Genomic DNA, 15,361 nt, shown 5'->3' with positions numbered 1-15,361 from the left:
GCTTGGATGACGTCATCGTCTCCAACGACGCTTCAGATCTCGGCTCGCCGGTCTCGGGTTCCAGCGGCTCCTCGCGTTCTCCCCGGATCCATTGGGTTCGGATCCACCCCGATAGAACTCCAGCTCAAACGACCCGGGTGACGACTCAGGCCTTACGGAACCTCGCCTGCTCCGAGGTTCCGTAACTTCATAACCGAGGCGGGTCCGAGTCCGGAGCGGCGCCGGACCAGGAACAGTGCAATCATCGTCAGACGAAGACTAGTCCACATTAACCGGTTGCCATGGTAACCAGCAACAGGGAGAACCTCGGTCAGGGTTAGCTAAACCACCAGGACAACGGAGACCGGTGAACGGAGACCGGTGAACGGGCCGGTGAACGGGCCGGTGAACGGGCCGGTGAACGGAGACCGGTGAACGGGCCGGTGAACGGGCCGGTGAACGGGCCGCTGAACGGGCCGGTGAACGGAGACCGGTGAACGGGCCGGTGAACGGAGACCGGTGAACGGGCCGGTGAACGGGCCGGTGAACGGGCCGGTGAACGGGCCGGTGAACGGGCCGGTGAACGGAGACCGGTGAACGGGCCGGTGAACGGGCCGCTGAACGGGCCGATGAACGGGCCGCTGAACGGGCCGGTGAACGGAGACCGGTGAACGGGCCGGTGAACGGTGAATGGGCCGGTGAATGGGCCGGTGAACGGGCCGGTGAACGGGCCGGTGAACGGTGAATGGGCCGGTGAACGGGCCGGTGAACGGGCCGGTGAACGGGCCGGTGAACGGGCCGGTGAACGGGCCGGTGAACGGTGAATGGGCCGGTGAACGGAGACCGGTGAACGGGCCGGTGAACGGGCCGGTGAACGGTCAAAGACATTCTTGAAATATTCATTGATTGAATCTGATCAACTTGACGCGGAACAAACGGAACGTTGTTCTCATGACGTCCACGTAGCGCGCCGCTAGCTGAGCCGATACCGACCAATCGCAGGACGCCTCATGACTTCTTGAATCAAAGTTTTTGTGAACTCTCAGAACCACAATGAAGCAGGTCCAGATCCGCTCCAAAGGTTCTCAGAGCGCCGGAGAACCTCTCAGCCAGTCCGGGTCCAGGTCCGTGGTCCTGCCAGAGCCTGACCCTCCGAGGCCTGTAAGTCGACGCCCCCTTCCTCCACGCTCCTGCTGCTTCAGGCCTTCATCCTCCTCTTCTCCTTGTAGATCTCTCGGCACCGCAGGAATCAGTCCCAGCACGACGTCTTTGGACCTGGAGGAACCGTCGGTCATCAACCGCCGGTGAGTTCAAGGCCTAGCTCCGGTTCTCCGGTCCGGTTCCGGGCTTCACTCGTCCTCCGCACGCTCTGATTTTATTCTTATTCTAAAGCAAACGTTGCCTTTTTTATTTGAACTTTTCCTTTCAGCTCAAAGGTGAGAACCTGAATGTGGCTAAAGTCTCAGAGGGTGGGAGGAAGCAGAGGAAGAACTGGACCCTGATGTGGAGTTTACTGACCTCAGACCAGCTGCTGCTCCACAAGGAGGCGCCGCAGGGCAGCAGCCAGGTCCGAGACCGCTCTGTCCGTCTCCACTTCCTGTCCGTCAGTTCAATTTGATTTCTGTAGCACCAGGTCACAACAGGAAGTTCTCCTCAAGAACTTTACAGGGGTAGCAGGGACCCGACTTGACCCACAAGAACTTTGTAGACGGAGGCAAGGAAAGTCTTCCCTTTACCAGGCAGAAACCTTGGACAGAACCAAGCTTTCACACCAGAGCTATTTGGTGTGCTTTAAATGTGAGGGTGTCCAGCAGAGGTGGAAGGACGCAGCCCTGGGGAGGAGGTCCGAGGAGGTCTGGAGGAGGTCTGGAGGAGGTCTCTGGAGGAGGTCTGGAGGAGGTCCGAGGAGGTCCGAGGAGGTCTAGAGGAGGTCTAGAGGAGGTCTGGAGGAGGTCTGGAGTCATTGACTTCAATGACTCTTCCTATAAGGACATCGAACAAGAAGCTTTTTCTAAATCATATCTCGAGGACTCTCTTCATGTCTTTGTGTCCCTGATTTCATTGATTGGTAAACGGTCAATGATCAGAGACTGCTGTCTTTCTACCGTTTCATTATTTAATCCCACATCCAGAAACCAGGGGGCAAGACCGACGTGGTCCCGCTGTGTGGAGCCGTCCTCGAGTGGACAACAGAGAAGTCCAAAAGGAAAAATGTCTTCCAGGTATCAAAGTGACGCAGATCACAAGATCCAGAATCAGAATCCGGTCATTAATCAATCACTTTGTCCAGATCACGACTAACACAGGAAGTGAGTACCTCCTCCAGAGCGACAGCCGCTCCGCCGCCGGCCAATGGCACGAGGCCATCGGGAGGACCATCGAGTCCTCGGTGAGACCTGCTCGATTAGCGTTAGCGCCGGTCATTCAGGGACACGCAACGAGCTTCTTCTCCTCAGACGGAGAATGGAGCTTCTCCTCTGAGGTCAAACAGCTCCGACTACCTGCCCAGACACAGCTCCCTACCTGGATACGGCTCCGCCTCCCCAAAGACAAAGCAGCGTAACCAGGTCCACAGGCGTTCCATGAGTGAGTGACCGCCCCTTTCTACATTTACAGGTGTGTGCACGCTGGTTCTGCTCTCAAGCTCGTCCTCCCGGGTCAGGACTCGGATCAGTCCTCCACAGGGGGCCGTGGGGGCGGACCCCGTTCCGTAGACCCGGTGACTTTGTTGTTAAACGTTCTCCGGCAGACATGTTCAGCGGCTCCAGGCTGAAACACGGCGCCTCCGACAGCCTGGACAAGAACGGCGTGAAGAGCCGCCTCAGGAAGTTCATCATCGGACGTCCGTCCATGAAGACGCTCCAGGAGAAGGGCCTCATTAAAGGTTTCTGCTGCTCCTGCTCTGTGGGCCCTCGGGGGCCGACCGGAGAACAGGTGAGCCCGAGCAGCACGATGCTTGAACCCGTCGATGTCCGCCTCAGATCGGGTCTTCGGCTGCCGTCTGTCCACCCTCTGTGAGCGGGAAGGAACCACGGTGCCGAGGTTCGTCCACTTCTGTTTGGACGCCGTTGACAAGAGAGGTAAAGTCACGACCAGCGGATGGATGAGGGGGCGTGGCCACTGAGGACCTGCTGACTTTGTATTGTCCCTTCAGGTCTGGAGGTGGACGGGATCTACAGGGTCAGTGGGAATCTGGCCACAGTCCAGAAACTTCGCTTCGTCATCGATCAAGGTGGGTCAACAGAACCGGCTTCCTCCGACACCATGAAACCCGGTTCCTGTGTCCAGTTCCAGTCTCGTGTCTGTCCTGTGTCCCCAGAGGAGGACCTGGACCTGGACCACAGTCAGTGGGAGGACATCCATGTCGTCACCGGAGCCCTGAAGCTGTTCTTCCGGGAGCTGCCGGAGCCTCTGGTCCCCTTCGCTTTCTTCGGTCCATTCGTTGAGGCCATCAGTGAGTGAGACGGAACCAGATAGCATCTGGGTTTAATCCAGGACCAGATGTGGTTCTGTTCTCCCCTGTGGGGAGCCAGCTTGAACCAGAGTCCGCTGGTTCCCCTGAGACGGGCTAACACGTTTGACCTGCTGTCTCAACAGAGATCAAAGACTCCAAGCACAAAGTGGAAGCTGTGAGGGATCTGGTTCAGGACTTGCCCAGATCCAACCAGGACACCATGAAGCTGCTGTTCAGCCACCTGCTCAGGTACTGGTCGACGAGGCCTTCAGGTGTCGTAGGAGACGATGGTATCATTCGGACTGAGGCCGTTAACGAATGACACTTTGTTCCTCTGATGATCTTAGAGTTCTTGACTTCTCCAGGAAGAACCAGATGTCAACTCAGGGAATCGGCATCGTCTTCGGCCCGACGCTCATGTGGCCTCAGCAGGACGCAGGAAACATGGCGGTGAACCTGGTCTACCAGAACCACATCGTGGAGTTCATCCTCACCGAGAGCCAACAGATCTTTGACCTGGACAAGAAGCAAAGCCTGGACTGTGATGGACTCCGGAAGTGATCCAACAGGAAGTGATCCAACAGGAAGTAATCCATGACTTCCTGTTAGCGTTTGGACATTGAAATAAACCGATGTTTTCTGACCCACCACTTCGAAGAAAATCTTTTTTAGAAGCTCACTTAGTTGAAAGCACCAGAACAGTTTCATCACTGGGGGAGGAGATGGGACTGAAGTAAGCTACAACAGGTAGCAAAGCCACAACAGGTAGCAAAGCCACAAGGTAGCAAAGCCACAAGGTAGCAAAGCCACAAGGTAGCAAAGCCACAAGGTAGCAAAGCCACAACAGGTAGCAAAGCTACAAGGTAGCAAAGCCACAAGGTAGCAAAGCCACAAGGTAGCAAAGCTACAACAGGTAGCAAAGCCACAACAGGTAGCAAAGCCACAACAGGTAGCAAAGCCACAACAGGTAGCTAAGCCACAACAGGTAGCAAAGCTACAACAGGTAGCAAAGCTACAACAGGTAGCAAAGCTACAACAGGTAGCAAAGCCACAACAGGTAGCAAAGCCACAACAGGTAGCAAAGCTACAAGGTAGCAAAGCCACAACAGGTAGCAAAGCTACAACAGGTAGCAAAGCTACAACAGGTAGCAAAGCTACAACAGGTAGCAAAGCCACAACAGGTAGCAAAGCCACAACAGGTAGCAAAGCTACAAGGTAGCAAAGCCACAACAGGTAGCAAAGCTACAACAGGTAGCTAAGCCACAACAGGTAGCAAAGCTACAACAGGTAGCAAAGCTACAACAGGTAGCAAAGCCACAACAGGTAGCAAAGCCACAAGGTAGCAAAGCTACAACAGGTAGCTAAGCCACAACAGGTAGCAAAGCTACAACAGGTAGCTAAGCCACAACAGGTAGCAAAGCCACAACAGGTAGCAATGCTACAACAGGTAGCAAAGCTACAAGGTAGCAAAGCCACAAGGTAGCAAAGCTACAACAGGTAGCAATGCTACAACAGGTAGCAATGCTACAACAGGTAGCAATGCTACAACAGGTAGCAAAGCCACAACAGGTAGCAAAGCCACAACAGGTGGCAAAGCTACAACAGGTAGCAATGCTACAACAGGTAGCAAAGCTACAAGGTAGCAAAGCCACAAGGTAGCAAAGCTACAACAGGTAGCAATGCTACAACAGGTAGCAATGCTACAACAGGTAGCAAAGCCACAACAGGTAGCAAAGCCACAACAGGTAGCTCAGCCACACACAGGTAACCGAGCCGAGGACAAACACCATTAAATACTCACAATAAAGTTTTATAGCTCGTCCAGCGCTACGCGGTCCGAGGTTCTCAGAGCGTTTAAACTTTATCCGCTCTGTCCTCTGAAGCTGGTAGCGAGATGATTGATCAGAGCTCAGAGCGACCCCTGGACGACCTACAGGTAGAGCGTGACCCGCAGGGCGCAGACACAGGGACGCACGCGCACGTACGTGCAGGCATGTGCACGTTCCCCCGCGTGACGTCAACCCGGGGGACATTTCTGGTTCTGGGTTCTGAAGGACCCGAAGCCTTTAATGTTGGTGGTGCGTTCAGGAGCAGACCTGCAGGAGATTCGTGTTCCGCTGCCAGCGTGAATGACGTGAATGAAAGATGACAAGGATGACTCAAATGAGCTTTAATGAGGAGCTTTAAACTTTAATCAGTCAACACACTACACACACACACAGTACACACACACAGTACACACACAGTACACACACACACAGTACACACACACACAGTACACACACACACAGTACACACACACACACACTACACACACAGTACACACACTACACACACACACAGTACACACACACACACACTACACACACAGTACACACACTACACACACACACAGTACACACACACACAGTACACACAGTACACACACAGTACACACACACACACACACACACACAGTACACACACAGTACACACATACACACACACACACTACACACATACACACACACAGTACACACACACACACACACACACACACAGGCAGGTGTCACTCAGACGTTGTGCTTGTCAAACAGGATGAGGCCGGCCTACAATGATTTACACTGTACAAATATCAGTTAGAAATACTGTAAAAAAAAAAGTCAAACAACCGTCTAAAAACACAGAAAAATCACGAACGTTAGAGATAAAACGGCTTCAAATGATGTCATCAACTCCGCCTCATTCCTATTGGCTGTTAAGTTATCTGCTCCTTCAACAGTGTAGTGTTGAGCTCGAATTACAATGAGCAATCCTAAAATTAGATTTATGTCATTCAATTAATTTAACGTGAAATTTAGAATTAAATTCAGACAATATGAATAAAAAACTGCTTCCCTCCGTTAAAAACTCAAGTCCAGGATCATCAAAGAGAATTCACTGAAGTCATTATCAGAACACGCTCGACATCAAAGTCACGCAAAGGAGGAGGAGAGAAAGCACGTGTAGGTAGGCCTGAGTCCAGTCAGGGTCCAGTCAGGGTCCAGTCAAGGTCCAGTCAGGGTCCAGTCAGGGTCCAGTCAGGGTCCAGTCAGGGTCCAGTCAGGGTCCAGTCAGGGTCCAGTAAAGGTCCAGTCAGGGTCCAGTCAGGGTCCAGTAAAGGTCCAGTCAGGGTCCAGTCAGGGTCCAGTCAGGGTCCAGTCAAGGTCCAGTAAAGGTCCAGTCAGGGTCCAGTCAGGGTCCAGTAAAGGTCCAGTCAGGGTCCAGTCAGGGTCCAGTCAAGGTCCAGTCAAGGTCCAGTAAAGGTCCAGTCAGGGTCCAGTCAGGGTCCAGTCAGGGTCCAGTAAAGGTCCAGTCAGGGTCCAGTCAGGGTCCAGTAAAGGTCCAGTCAGGGTCCAGTCAGGGTCCAGTCAGGGTCCAGTCAAGGTCCAGTCAAGGTCCAGTAAAGGTCCAGTCAGGGTCCAGTCAGGGTCCAGTCAGGGTCCAGTAAAGGTCCAGTCAGGGTCCAGTCAGGGTCCAGTCAGGGTCCAGTAAAGGTCCAGTCAGGGTCCAGTCAGGGTCCAGTCAGGGTCCAGTCAGGGTCCAGTCAGGGTCCAGTAAAGGTCCAGTCAGGGTCCAGTCAAGGTCCAGTAAAGGTCCAGTCAGGGTCCAGTCAGGGTCCAGTAAAGGTCCAGTCAGGGTCCAGTCAGGGTCCAGTAAAGGTCCAGTGAAGGTCCAGTCAGGGTCCAGTAAAGGTCCAGTAAAGGTCCAGTGAAGGTCCAGTCAGGGTCCAGTAAAGGCAGAGAGGTGACAGACAGTCAGAAATGTAAAGATCCAATGTAGAAGAACCGACCCATGGTACAGGAACCGGTCCGTGGTGCAGGAACCGGTCCATGGTGCAGGAACCGGTCCATGGTGCAGGAACCGGTCCATGGTGCAGGAACCGGTCCATGGTGCAGGAACCGGTCCATGGTGCAGGAACCGGTCCGTGGTACAGGAACCGGTGTACCTTCCTGTGGAGTGAACGGTTATTGGTCTCATCCTCTTCGTCTGTTTAACAACGAGGCGGTGCCTCACCTTTACCTCACCTTTAGCCTCACCTTTAGCTCACCTTTAGCTCACCTTTAGCCTCACCTTTAGCTCACCTTTAGCTCACCTTTAGCCTCACCTTTAGCTCACCTTTAGCCTCACCTTTAGCTCACCTTTAGCCTCACCTTTAGCCTCACCTTTAGCTCACCTTTAGCTCACCTTTAGCCTCACCTTTAGCTCACCTTTAGCCTCACCTTTAGCTCACCTTTAGCCTCACCTTTAGCCTCACCTTTAGCTCACCTTTAGCCTCACCTTTAGCTCACCTTTAGCCTCACCTTTAGCCTCACCTTTAGCTCACCTTTAGCTCACCTTTAGCCTCACCTTTAGCTCACCTTTAGCCTCACCTTTAGCCTCACCTTTAGCTAACCTTTAGCATCACCTTTAGCTCACTTCCTGTGGCTCTGATTGGCTGGTTGCTGACGGGGGGGGCAATGCCGTGGACTGGAGGTTGCCGCCCCCCCTCCCCGGACGGTGGGCCTGACGGATGGAGCGGGGGGGGGCTGATGGTGCTGATGTCCGGCTCGGACCGGCTTGGCTACAGAACGAGACGGAACAAAGACCCGGTTCCGTTAGCCGAGCCCCGCCACGACGGGAAATACACAGATGGGTCCGGTTCCAACAATAAGCCCCTCCTCCGCACCCTCATCACGTCTCGTTGGGGCAATAAACAAACAGGATTCACTGGAGTCCCTGCAGCGCCCCCCTCAGGACGAACCCAGCGCTGGTCATTGGGCGTGACGCCTCACCTATCATCGCAGAGTGAACTCTCCTGGAGACGTTCTTGGAACGGACCGCCTCTTTGACGCGGTCCACTTCCTGTTGGTAGCGCTTCCGGTCCCTCATGGCGGACTCTTTGGCGTTCCTCAGGGCCGTCTCTAAAGCTTTCACTCGCTCTGCTGTGGCCCGAAGACGCTTCTCCAGTTTGGGCAGCTCACATCGAAGGTCGGCGTTGTCCCGCACCAGCTGGGGGCGAAGGGGGAGGGGCCTACTGATGATGATGATGATGACAATCCACCAATAACAGTAACGAATCAATCCAGGACAGGAAGCCTGCTCTGAGCGATGGTAACTATGTGGGCGTGTCCCTCACCTGCTTGTGCGCCTTAGCAACAGTAACGAGTGGGCGTGTCCCTCACCTGCTTGTGCGCCTTAGCAACAGTAACGAGTGGGCGTGTCCCTCACCTGCTTGTGCACCGTAGCAACAGTAACTCGTGGGCGTGTCCCTCACCTGCTTGTGCACCGTAGCAACAGTAACGAGTGGGCGTGTCCCTCACCTGCTTGTGCACCGTAGCAACAGTAACTCGTGGGCGTGTCCCTCACCTGCTTGTGCACCGTAGCAACAGTAACTCGTGGGCGTGTCCCTCACCTGCTTGTGCACCTTGCTGAGCTGCTCCAGGTTGTTCTCCAGGAAGACGATCCTGTGTCTCTGAGCCGGACTCCCACCGGCCTCGTCACAGTGGCTCTCTGAAGTCTGTTAGAGACGGGAGACCCTGAATGCACCGCGACCCTCACAGACACCGGAGGCAGCAGGTGACCACTAGGGGGACGGGTGCGCCCTTACGCTCGTGGCTCGGGCGCTGATGTCCTCGATGAAGACTCTGCGAAGGCTGTTCAGCGTCTGAAGCTCTTTGGTCTGTTGGAGGAAGAACGCCGGCCCAGCTGTGATGTCACGGCTGCAGACGAAGCTGTGCAGAACCAGAACCAGAACCAGAACCAGAACCACGTACCACGGTCTCCTCCAGACCCTGCAGGGCCTCCTTGGCCTGCGCTCTCTTCTCATCGAGGAACCTGGAAGGAGTCGCTCTGCTTCAGGGAAACGGGCAGCATGGATCTACGGCGAGCGCAGAGGGACAAACTTACAGCAGCTTCTGGAGCTTCTGCTCTTTGTTCTGATCCTCGACTTTGACTTTGTCCAAGTCCGCCTGCAGCTTCCTGTTCTCCAGCTGCAGGGCCTGGGTCACACTGAGAGAACGGCGATACAGTCACATGAACGAGCCGGACCAGAACCATCAGAACCGATCAGTCAGAGTGGTCAGGTACTCTTTGAGCTGCTCCACGCTCCTCTGCTGCTGCTGGATCTCGTCTCGGAGGCGACTCAGCTGTTTGTGGTGAACCTCTCGGTGGTTCTCCATCTGCTCCTCCAGGGTTCTCTGCAGAACACACCAGGAACCCGTCAGCTGAGCAGGGGTCCGAGTCACGGCGTGACTACGAGGATGTTCACCTTCATGTCCACCGCGTCCTTCAGCCTGCTCATGTGCTCCTTCTCCTTGTCCACCAGCACCTCGTGCACGTGACCTGAACACACGGCTCCCGTGTGAGACAGCCAATCAGTGAGCAGTGTTTGCTGTTACCATGGTGAGCATGCCTGACCTTGAGCCTGGAGTTTGGCGTTCTCCTCCATCAGAGCGTCTTGACTCTCCTCCAGCTTCCTCTTCTTCTGCTCCAGATTCAGCTGCTCATCGGTCAGAGACACAACCTTCGCCTGGAGCTGCAGCCGATGGACGACGAAAGGTCACCGTGGGGACACAAGTCACCGTGGGGACACAAGTCACAGTGGGTACACAAGTCACAGCGGGTACACAAGTCACAGCGGGTACACAAGTCACAGCGGGTACACAAGTCACCGTGGGGACACAAGTCACAGCGGGTACACAAGTCACCGTGGGGACACAAGTCACAGCGGGTACACAAGTCACAGCGGGTACACAAGTCACAGCGGGTACACAAGTCACCGTGGGGACACAAGTCACCGTGGGGACACAAGTCACAGCGGGTACACAAGTCACCGTGGGGACACAAGTCACCGTGGGGACACAAGTCACCGTGGGTACACAAGTCACCGTGGGGACACAGGTCACCGTGGGGACACAAGTCACCGTGGGTACACAAGTCACCGTGGGGACACAAGTCACAGCGGGTACACAAGTCACTGTGGGGACACAAGTCACCGTGGGGACACAAGTCACCGTGGGGACACAAGTCACAGCGGGTACACAAGTCACAGCGGGTACACAAGTCACCGTGGGGACACAAGTCACAGCGGGTACACAAGTCACCGTGGGGACACAAGTCACAGTGGGTACACAAGTCACAGCGGGTACACAAGTCACAGCGGGTACACAAGTCACTGTGGGGACACAAGTCACCGTGGGGACACAAGTCACCGTGGGGACACAAGTCACAGCGGGTACACAAGTCACCGTGGGGACACAAGTCACCGTGGGTACACAAGTCACCGTGGGGACACAGGTCACCGTGGGGACACAAGTCACCGTGGGTACACAAGTCACCGTGGGGACACAAGTCACAGCGGGTACACAAGTCACCGTGGGGACACAAGTCACCGTGGGGACACAAGTCACAGCGGGTACACAAGTCACCGTGGGGACACAAGTCACTGTGGGTACACAAGTCACCGTGGGGACACGGGTCACCGTGGGGACACAAGTCACCGTGGGTACACAAGTCACCGTGGGGACACAAGTCACGGCGGGTACACATGTCACGGCGGGTACACAAGTCACCGTGGGTACACAAGTCACCGTGGGTACACAAGTCACAGTGGGTACACAAGTCACCGTGGGTACATAAGTCACCGTGGGGACACAAGTCACCGTGGGAAGACAAGTCACCGTGGGTACACAAGTCACCGTGGGTACACAAGTCACCGTGGGTACACAAGTCACCGTGGGTACACAAGTCACCGTGGGTACACAAGTCACAGTGGGTACACAAGTCACCGTGGGTACATAAGTCACCGTGGGGACACAAGTCACCGTGGGAACACAAGTCACCGTGGGTACACAAGTCACTGTGGGTACACAAGTCACCGTGGGAACACAAGTCACTGTGGGTACACAAGTCACCGTGGGAACACAAGTCACTGTGGGTACACAAGTCACCGTGGGAACACAAGTCACTGTGGGTACACAAGTCACCGTGGGAACACAAGTCACCGTGGGGACACAAGTCACCGTGGGTACACAAGTCACAGTGGGTACACAGCGGGTACATTCTCATTATGGGACTCAACTGAACAACCACCATCAGAGCTGAAGCCCTCGTTTCCTGGGTTACCTGTGAGACCAGCAGCTGACAGGTGTTGAGCTCCTTCTCGCTGACCTCCGTCCTCCACATGTTCTCCGTCAGGCTGACCTCCAGCTGTTTGCTGCGGCTCGCCAGAGACTTCACCTCCGACTTCATCTTACTGACGTAGAGGCGGGCTGTGGTGAACTCCTCCTCCATCGCGCCACTCGTCTCCGTCATCTGAGGGGAGAGACACGCCGGTGACGAGGCGGGACTTCCCGTCTCCTGGTCCAGGTCTCTGGGTGAGGGTCGTAGCGGTCTTACGGCTTTGAGGTCGGTGGTACCAAGGACGCTGCCGATCTCACTCAGGTCTCTGAGCAGCAGATTGAGGATCTCTGCTGACCGCTTTTTATGATGAGAGCTGATCTCCTTCAGGGAGGAGAAGTCCCTCTGGACCGTGTCCAGACTCACCTGCAAAGACCAGCGAGAAGAAGAGCAGACCTTCAGACAAGGAGAAGACCCCGGGCTGGACTGTAGTGGGTATCCTCAGTCCATGAACAGAAAGCTCTGGACGTCACTGACCAGTGGAGTAAGACGAGGTCCGGCAGCAGCTATTGGACAAAGTCAACACTCCGAAATCAACTTCATGTGAACATGCTGAGGTCCTACCGTCCTAGCATTAGCATTAGCCCTGCTCCTGCCTCCTACCATCCAAAGAGCCAATCCTCTTAAGATCCTGCCGTCCTACATCCTGGTCCTCTCTCCACGTGGACTCACAGTTTTGTGTGCGAGCTCCTCAGCCAGCTGTTTGTTGCAGAGGTTCTTGCTCTCCACCTCTTGGCTCTTGTGGTCGTAGTTGACAGCAAGCTCCTCGAGTGCCTGCAGCACCTCCTTCACCTCCTCTTTGGCCGAGTCGCTGTCTCTCTGCAGTTGGGACAGCTCCTCCTGGAGGCGCTCGTAGTCCTGGCGTCTGGACGCGATGTGCTGGATGGACGATGGAGGCGGGATGACAGTGAGTGGAGCAGGGAGGGGGGCTGAGCTCCGGAGGCCGGTCCAGGTGAGACTCACCTCGTCCTGGTCCACCAGCTGCTGTTTCAGCGTCTCGGCCGTCTGGCTGTGATGGTTGATCTCATCATCCTGAAACACGAGTCAGAGACTTGTTGATGATTAACGGGATGGAACAGATAGAAGCTCTCAGATCCGTCATGGGGGGGGGCTCACCTTGTCGTCCAGTTGCTGGTAAAGGTCGGTGATGAGCGTCTCGTACTGTGTCCTGTGCTCATCCGACAGGGGGACGGGAGGCGGGGCCAAGCTGTCGATCGCTGCCGCCACCTCGCTGCTGCTGCTCTTCTTGTTTCTGCTGCTCAGCTGCTCCTCCACTGGGACCGACTCGCCTCCAGAGTCAGAGACCAGTTAGCAGCTAACCAGACGACTGGAAGGAGCTCTGAGGAGACGACTCACCTCTCCTCCAGCGTTTCACTTCATTCTCCAGCTTCTGGATCATGATGGTCAGACTCCTGTTCTTCTCCTTCTCCTTCTCGTACTTCTTCTTCCACTCCTCAGCAGTCAGTTCCTGGTTCACAGATACCGTGTTCTTTATGGTTTTAGCTCTGGAACAAAAACAACCAGAGAACTGAGTCTTCAACAAGTCCTACCATCTGAACTTCAAACCATGCTTCAAGACCATCCGTCATTCTAACACTTCTTATCCAGCCTTCTCGGTAGGATGGTAGGGCAGGAGGACGACAGGCCCGTAGGATACTGGGACGGATGTACCGTAGGGTGGTAGGATGGTAGGGAAGGAGGACGACAGGCCCGTAGGATACTGGGACGGATGTACCGTAGGGTGGTAGGATGGTAGGGCAGGAGGACGACAGGCCCGTAGGATACTGGGACGGATGTACCGTAGGGTGGTAGGATGGTAGGGCAGGAGGACGACAGGCCCGTAGGATACTGGGACGGATGTACCGTAGGGTGGTAGGATGGTAGGGCAGGAGGACGACAGGCCCGTAGGATACTGGGACGGATGTACCGTAGGGTGGTAGGATGGTAGGGCAGGAGGACGACAGGCCCGTAGGATACTGGGACGGATGTACCGTAGGGTGGTAGGATGGTAGGGCAGGAGGACGACAGGCCCGTAGGATACTGGGACGGATGTACCGTAGGGTGGTAGGATGGTAGGGCAGGAGGACGACAGGCCCGTAGGATACTGGGACGGATGTACCGTAGGGTGGTAGGATGGTAGGGCAGGAGGACGACAGGCCCGTAGGATACTGGGACGGATGTACCGTAGGGTGGTAGGATGGTAGGGCAGGAGGACGACAGGCCCGTAGGATACTGGGACGGATGTACCGTAGGGTGGTAGGATGGTAGGGCAGGAGGACGACAGGCCCGTAGGATACTGGGACGGATATACCGTAGGGTGGTAGGATGGTAGGGCAGGAGGACGACAGGCCCGTAGGATACTGGGACGGATGTACCGTAGGGTGGTAGGATGGAAGAGGGTTAGGATGGTAGGGTAGGCGAGGATAGGGCCGTTTTTCCAGGTCGAGACTTTAAATTCAGACTTGAACTCGGAATGAAAGACTTGACCATCGCTCTGAGACACAATCCGTTCTTAAAGAACCTTCAACACTGGAACGTGTCTCGTCAGCGGGACACGTTCAGGGTTAGCTACCTCTGTCCAAACATGAGGGTGGACTTGGTTTCGGCCTCGTTGTAGACGGATGGAGAGCAGCAGATGATGATGGTGGTCCGACAGTTCCCTCCCAGAGAGTCCTGCAGGATGCGGGTCATCTTGCTGTCTCTGTACGGGACATGGGTTTTCTACACAGACGAAGAAGACACAAACATGCTGCTGATTGGCCGAGCCGAGCTTCACGGGTCAGAATCGACCTTGATAGGAGAACTGACTCACGGTCCCTTCGCTCAGAGCAGCGATGACGTTCCCGAGAGCAGACAGAGACTTGTTGATGTTCTTGGCTTCATCCAGGACGGCACCTTCTGCTCCAGTTTTACTGACCTGAGCAGACGGCATCATCATCATCATCATCATCATCATCATCATCAAGACATGCAAGACATCTGTCCATCCACGCATCATCTTCCTCTAATCTGGGCTCGGTTCCTGGTGTACCAGAAGACTCCCCCTCCTGGAGGACCCTGAGGCGGTTCCAGACTAGCTGAGATATGGAACCCATCCAGAGGAAGGCCCCAGGAAGACCCTAACCAGATATTGAACCACCTCAGCTGGCTCCTTTCGATGTCAATGACTGTGACGACTCTGAGCTCCTCCCCCATGTCTAAGTCCAGCCTCCCTACAGAGGAAGAGCACTTCAGCCAAAGGTGAAGGTGAGGGTTGAACCGAGATTCACCGGTAGACCCAGAGCTCCGGCCTCAGACCACTTCACCGTCACCATCACTGTCAGAACCACAGGGTCCAAGGCCCGGTGCCCAGAGACCAGCGGCGTGGCAGGCGACCACAGAGACTCGTAGGCTGACGCACCTTCTCGCTGCCCGCCAGGTCCACCAGGTAGAGCTTCCCGGACAGTTTCAGCTCCGTCTCCACGTTCTCCTGCTTGATGTTGATCTGGAAGATGCTGTGACTGCGAGAGCTGTGCTCGTTCATGTCTGCAGGAAAACACGGCACAAGTACCTCAGTACCGCCCCCTACAGGCGGCCGCGTTACTACAGCAACAGTCACTGGTCACACGACCTCTGTCCTGAGGGTGGGGCTACAGGACACATCGGTACAATGTAAGGCTTATTAGTACCGTAAGTAGTACAGGAGTAGAGGTAGTAGTAATACTAGTAGTACTGACTTGTTACAGCCACGTGTCTGTTTGCTTTTCCTTC

General features: G+C 55.2%; 2 protein-coding genes across 4 annotated transcripts in view; one reads left to right on the top strand and one right to left on the bottom strand.

Moving 5' to 3' along the window:
• The first annotated feature begins 815 nt into the window (after positions 1-815).
• On the top strand, positions 816-4,076 carry arhgap15 (Rho GTPase activating protein 15). 3 transcript variants are annotated; one of them, XM_068746300.1, is made up of 12 exons: positions 816-1,140; positions 1,209-1,283; positions 1,409-1,546; positions 2,112-2,201; positions 2,270-2,368; positions 2,436-2,565; positions 2,729-2,863; positions 2,961-3,059; positions 3,134-3,211; positions 3,299-3,433; positions 3,577-3,682; positions 3,781-4,076. In XM_068746300.1, the coding sequence occupies exons 1-12, from the start codon at positions 1,033-1,035 to the stop codon at positions 3,992-3,994; spliced, it is 1,407 nt and encodes a 468-aa protein (XP_068602401.1). In that variant the 5' UTR covers positions 816-1,032; the 3' UTR covers positions 3,995-4,076. The 3 variants fall into 3 exon arrangements, with proteins under 3 accessions (XP_068602401.1, XP_068602400.1, XP_068602399.1); XM_068746299.1 differs by having other exon boundaries at positions 3,134-3,433; positions 3,799-4,076; XM_068746298.1 differs by having other exon boundaries at positions 3,134-3,433.
• Positions 4,077-7,866: 3,790 nt separating this feature from the next.
• LOC137901963 (kinesin heavy chain-like) overlaps positions 7,867-15,361 on the bottom strand; it is a 10,740-nt gene continuing 3,245 nt past the window's right edge. Inside the window, exons 7-25 of the mRNA XM_068745998.1 lie at positions 15,328-15,361; positions 15,012-15,136; positions 14,424-14,528; positions 14,184-14,332; positions 12,968-13,116; positions 12,728-12,900; positions 12,575-12,643; positions 12,284-12,490; positions 11,831-11,977; positions 11,558-11,746; positions 9,851-9,968; positions 9,702-9,775; positions 9,521-9,630; positions 9,341-9,442; positions 9,208-9,268; positions 9,042-9,113; positions 8,847-8,951; positions 8,227-8,443; positions 7,867-8,015 (exon numbers count right to left, since the gene is read on the bottom strand). The exon at positions 15,328-15,361 is cut by the window's right edge and continues 54 nt beyond it. Of these exons, the coding sequence (XP_068602099.1) occupies positions 7,867-8,015; positions 8,227-8,443; positions 8,847-8,951; positions 9,042-9,113; positions 9,208-9,268; positions 9,341-9,442; positions 9,521-9,630; positions 9,702-9,775; positions 9,851-9,968; positions 11,558-11,746; positions 11,831-11,977; positions 12,284-12,490; positions 12,575-12,643; positions 12,728-12,900; positions 12,968-13,116; positions 14,184-14,332; positions 14,424-14,528; positions 15,012-15,136; positions 15,328-15,361 (2,355 nt within the window). The remainder of the gene's footprint in view (positions 8,016-8,226; positions 8,444-8,846; positions 8,952-9,041; positions 9,114-9,207; positions 9,269-9,340; positions 9,443-9,520; positions 9,631-9,701; positions 9,776-9,850; positions 9,969-11,557; positions 11,747-11,830; positions 11,978-12,283; positions 12,491-12,574; positions 12,644-12,727; positions 12,901-12,967; positions 13,117-14,183; positions 14,333-14,423; positions 14,529-15,011; positions 15,137-15,327) is intronic.

The sequence above is a fragment of the Brachionichthys hirsutus genome, chromosome 12 (assembly GCF_040956055.1).
Source record: "Brachionichthys hirsutus isolate HB-005 chromosome 12, CSIRO-AGI_Bhir_v1, whole genome shotgun sequence".
Classification (NCBI taxonomy): Eukaryota; Metazoa; Chordata; class Actinopteri; order Lophiiformes; family Brachionichthyidae; genus Brachionichthys; species Brachionichthys hirsutus.
The sequence above is the reverse complement of the archived record's forward strand: the minus strand, read 5'-3'. Positions and strand labels throughout refer to the sequence as shown.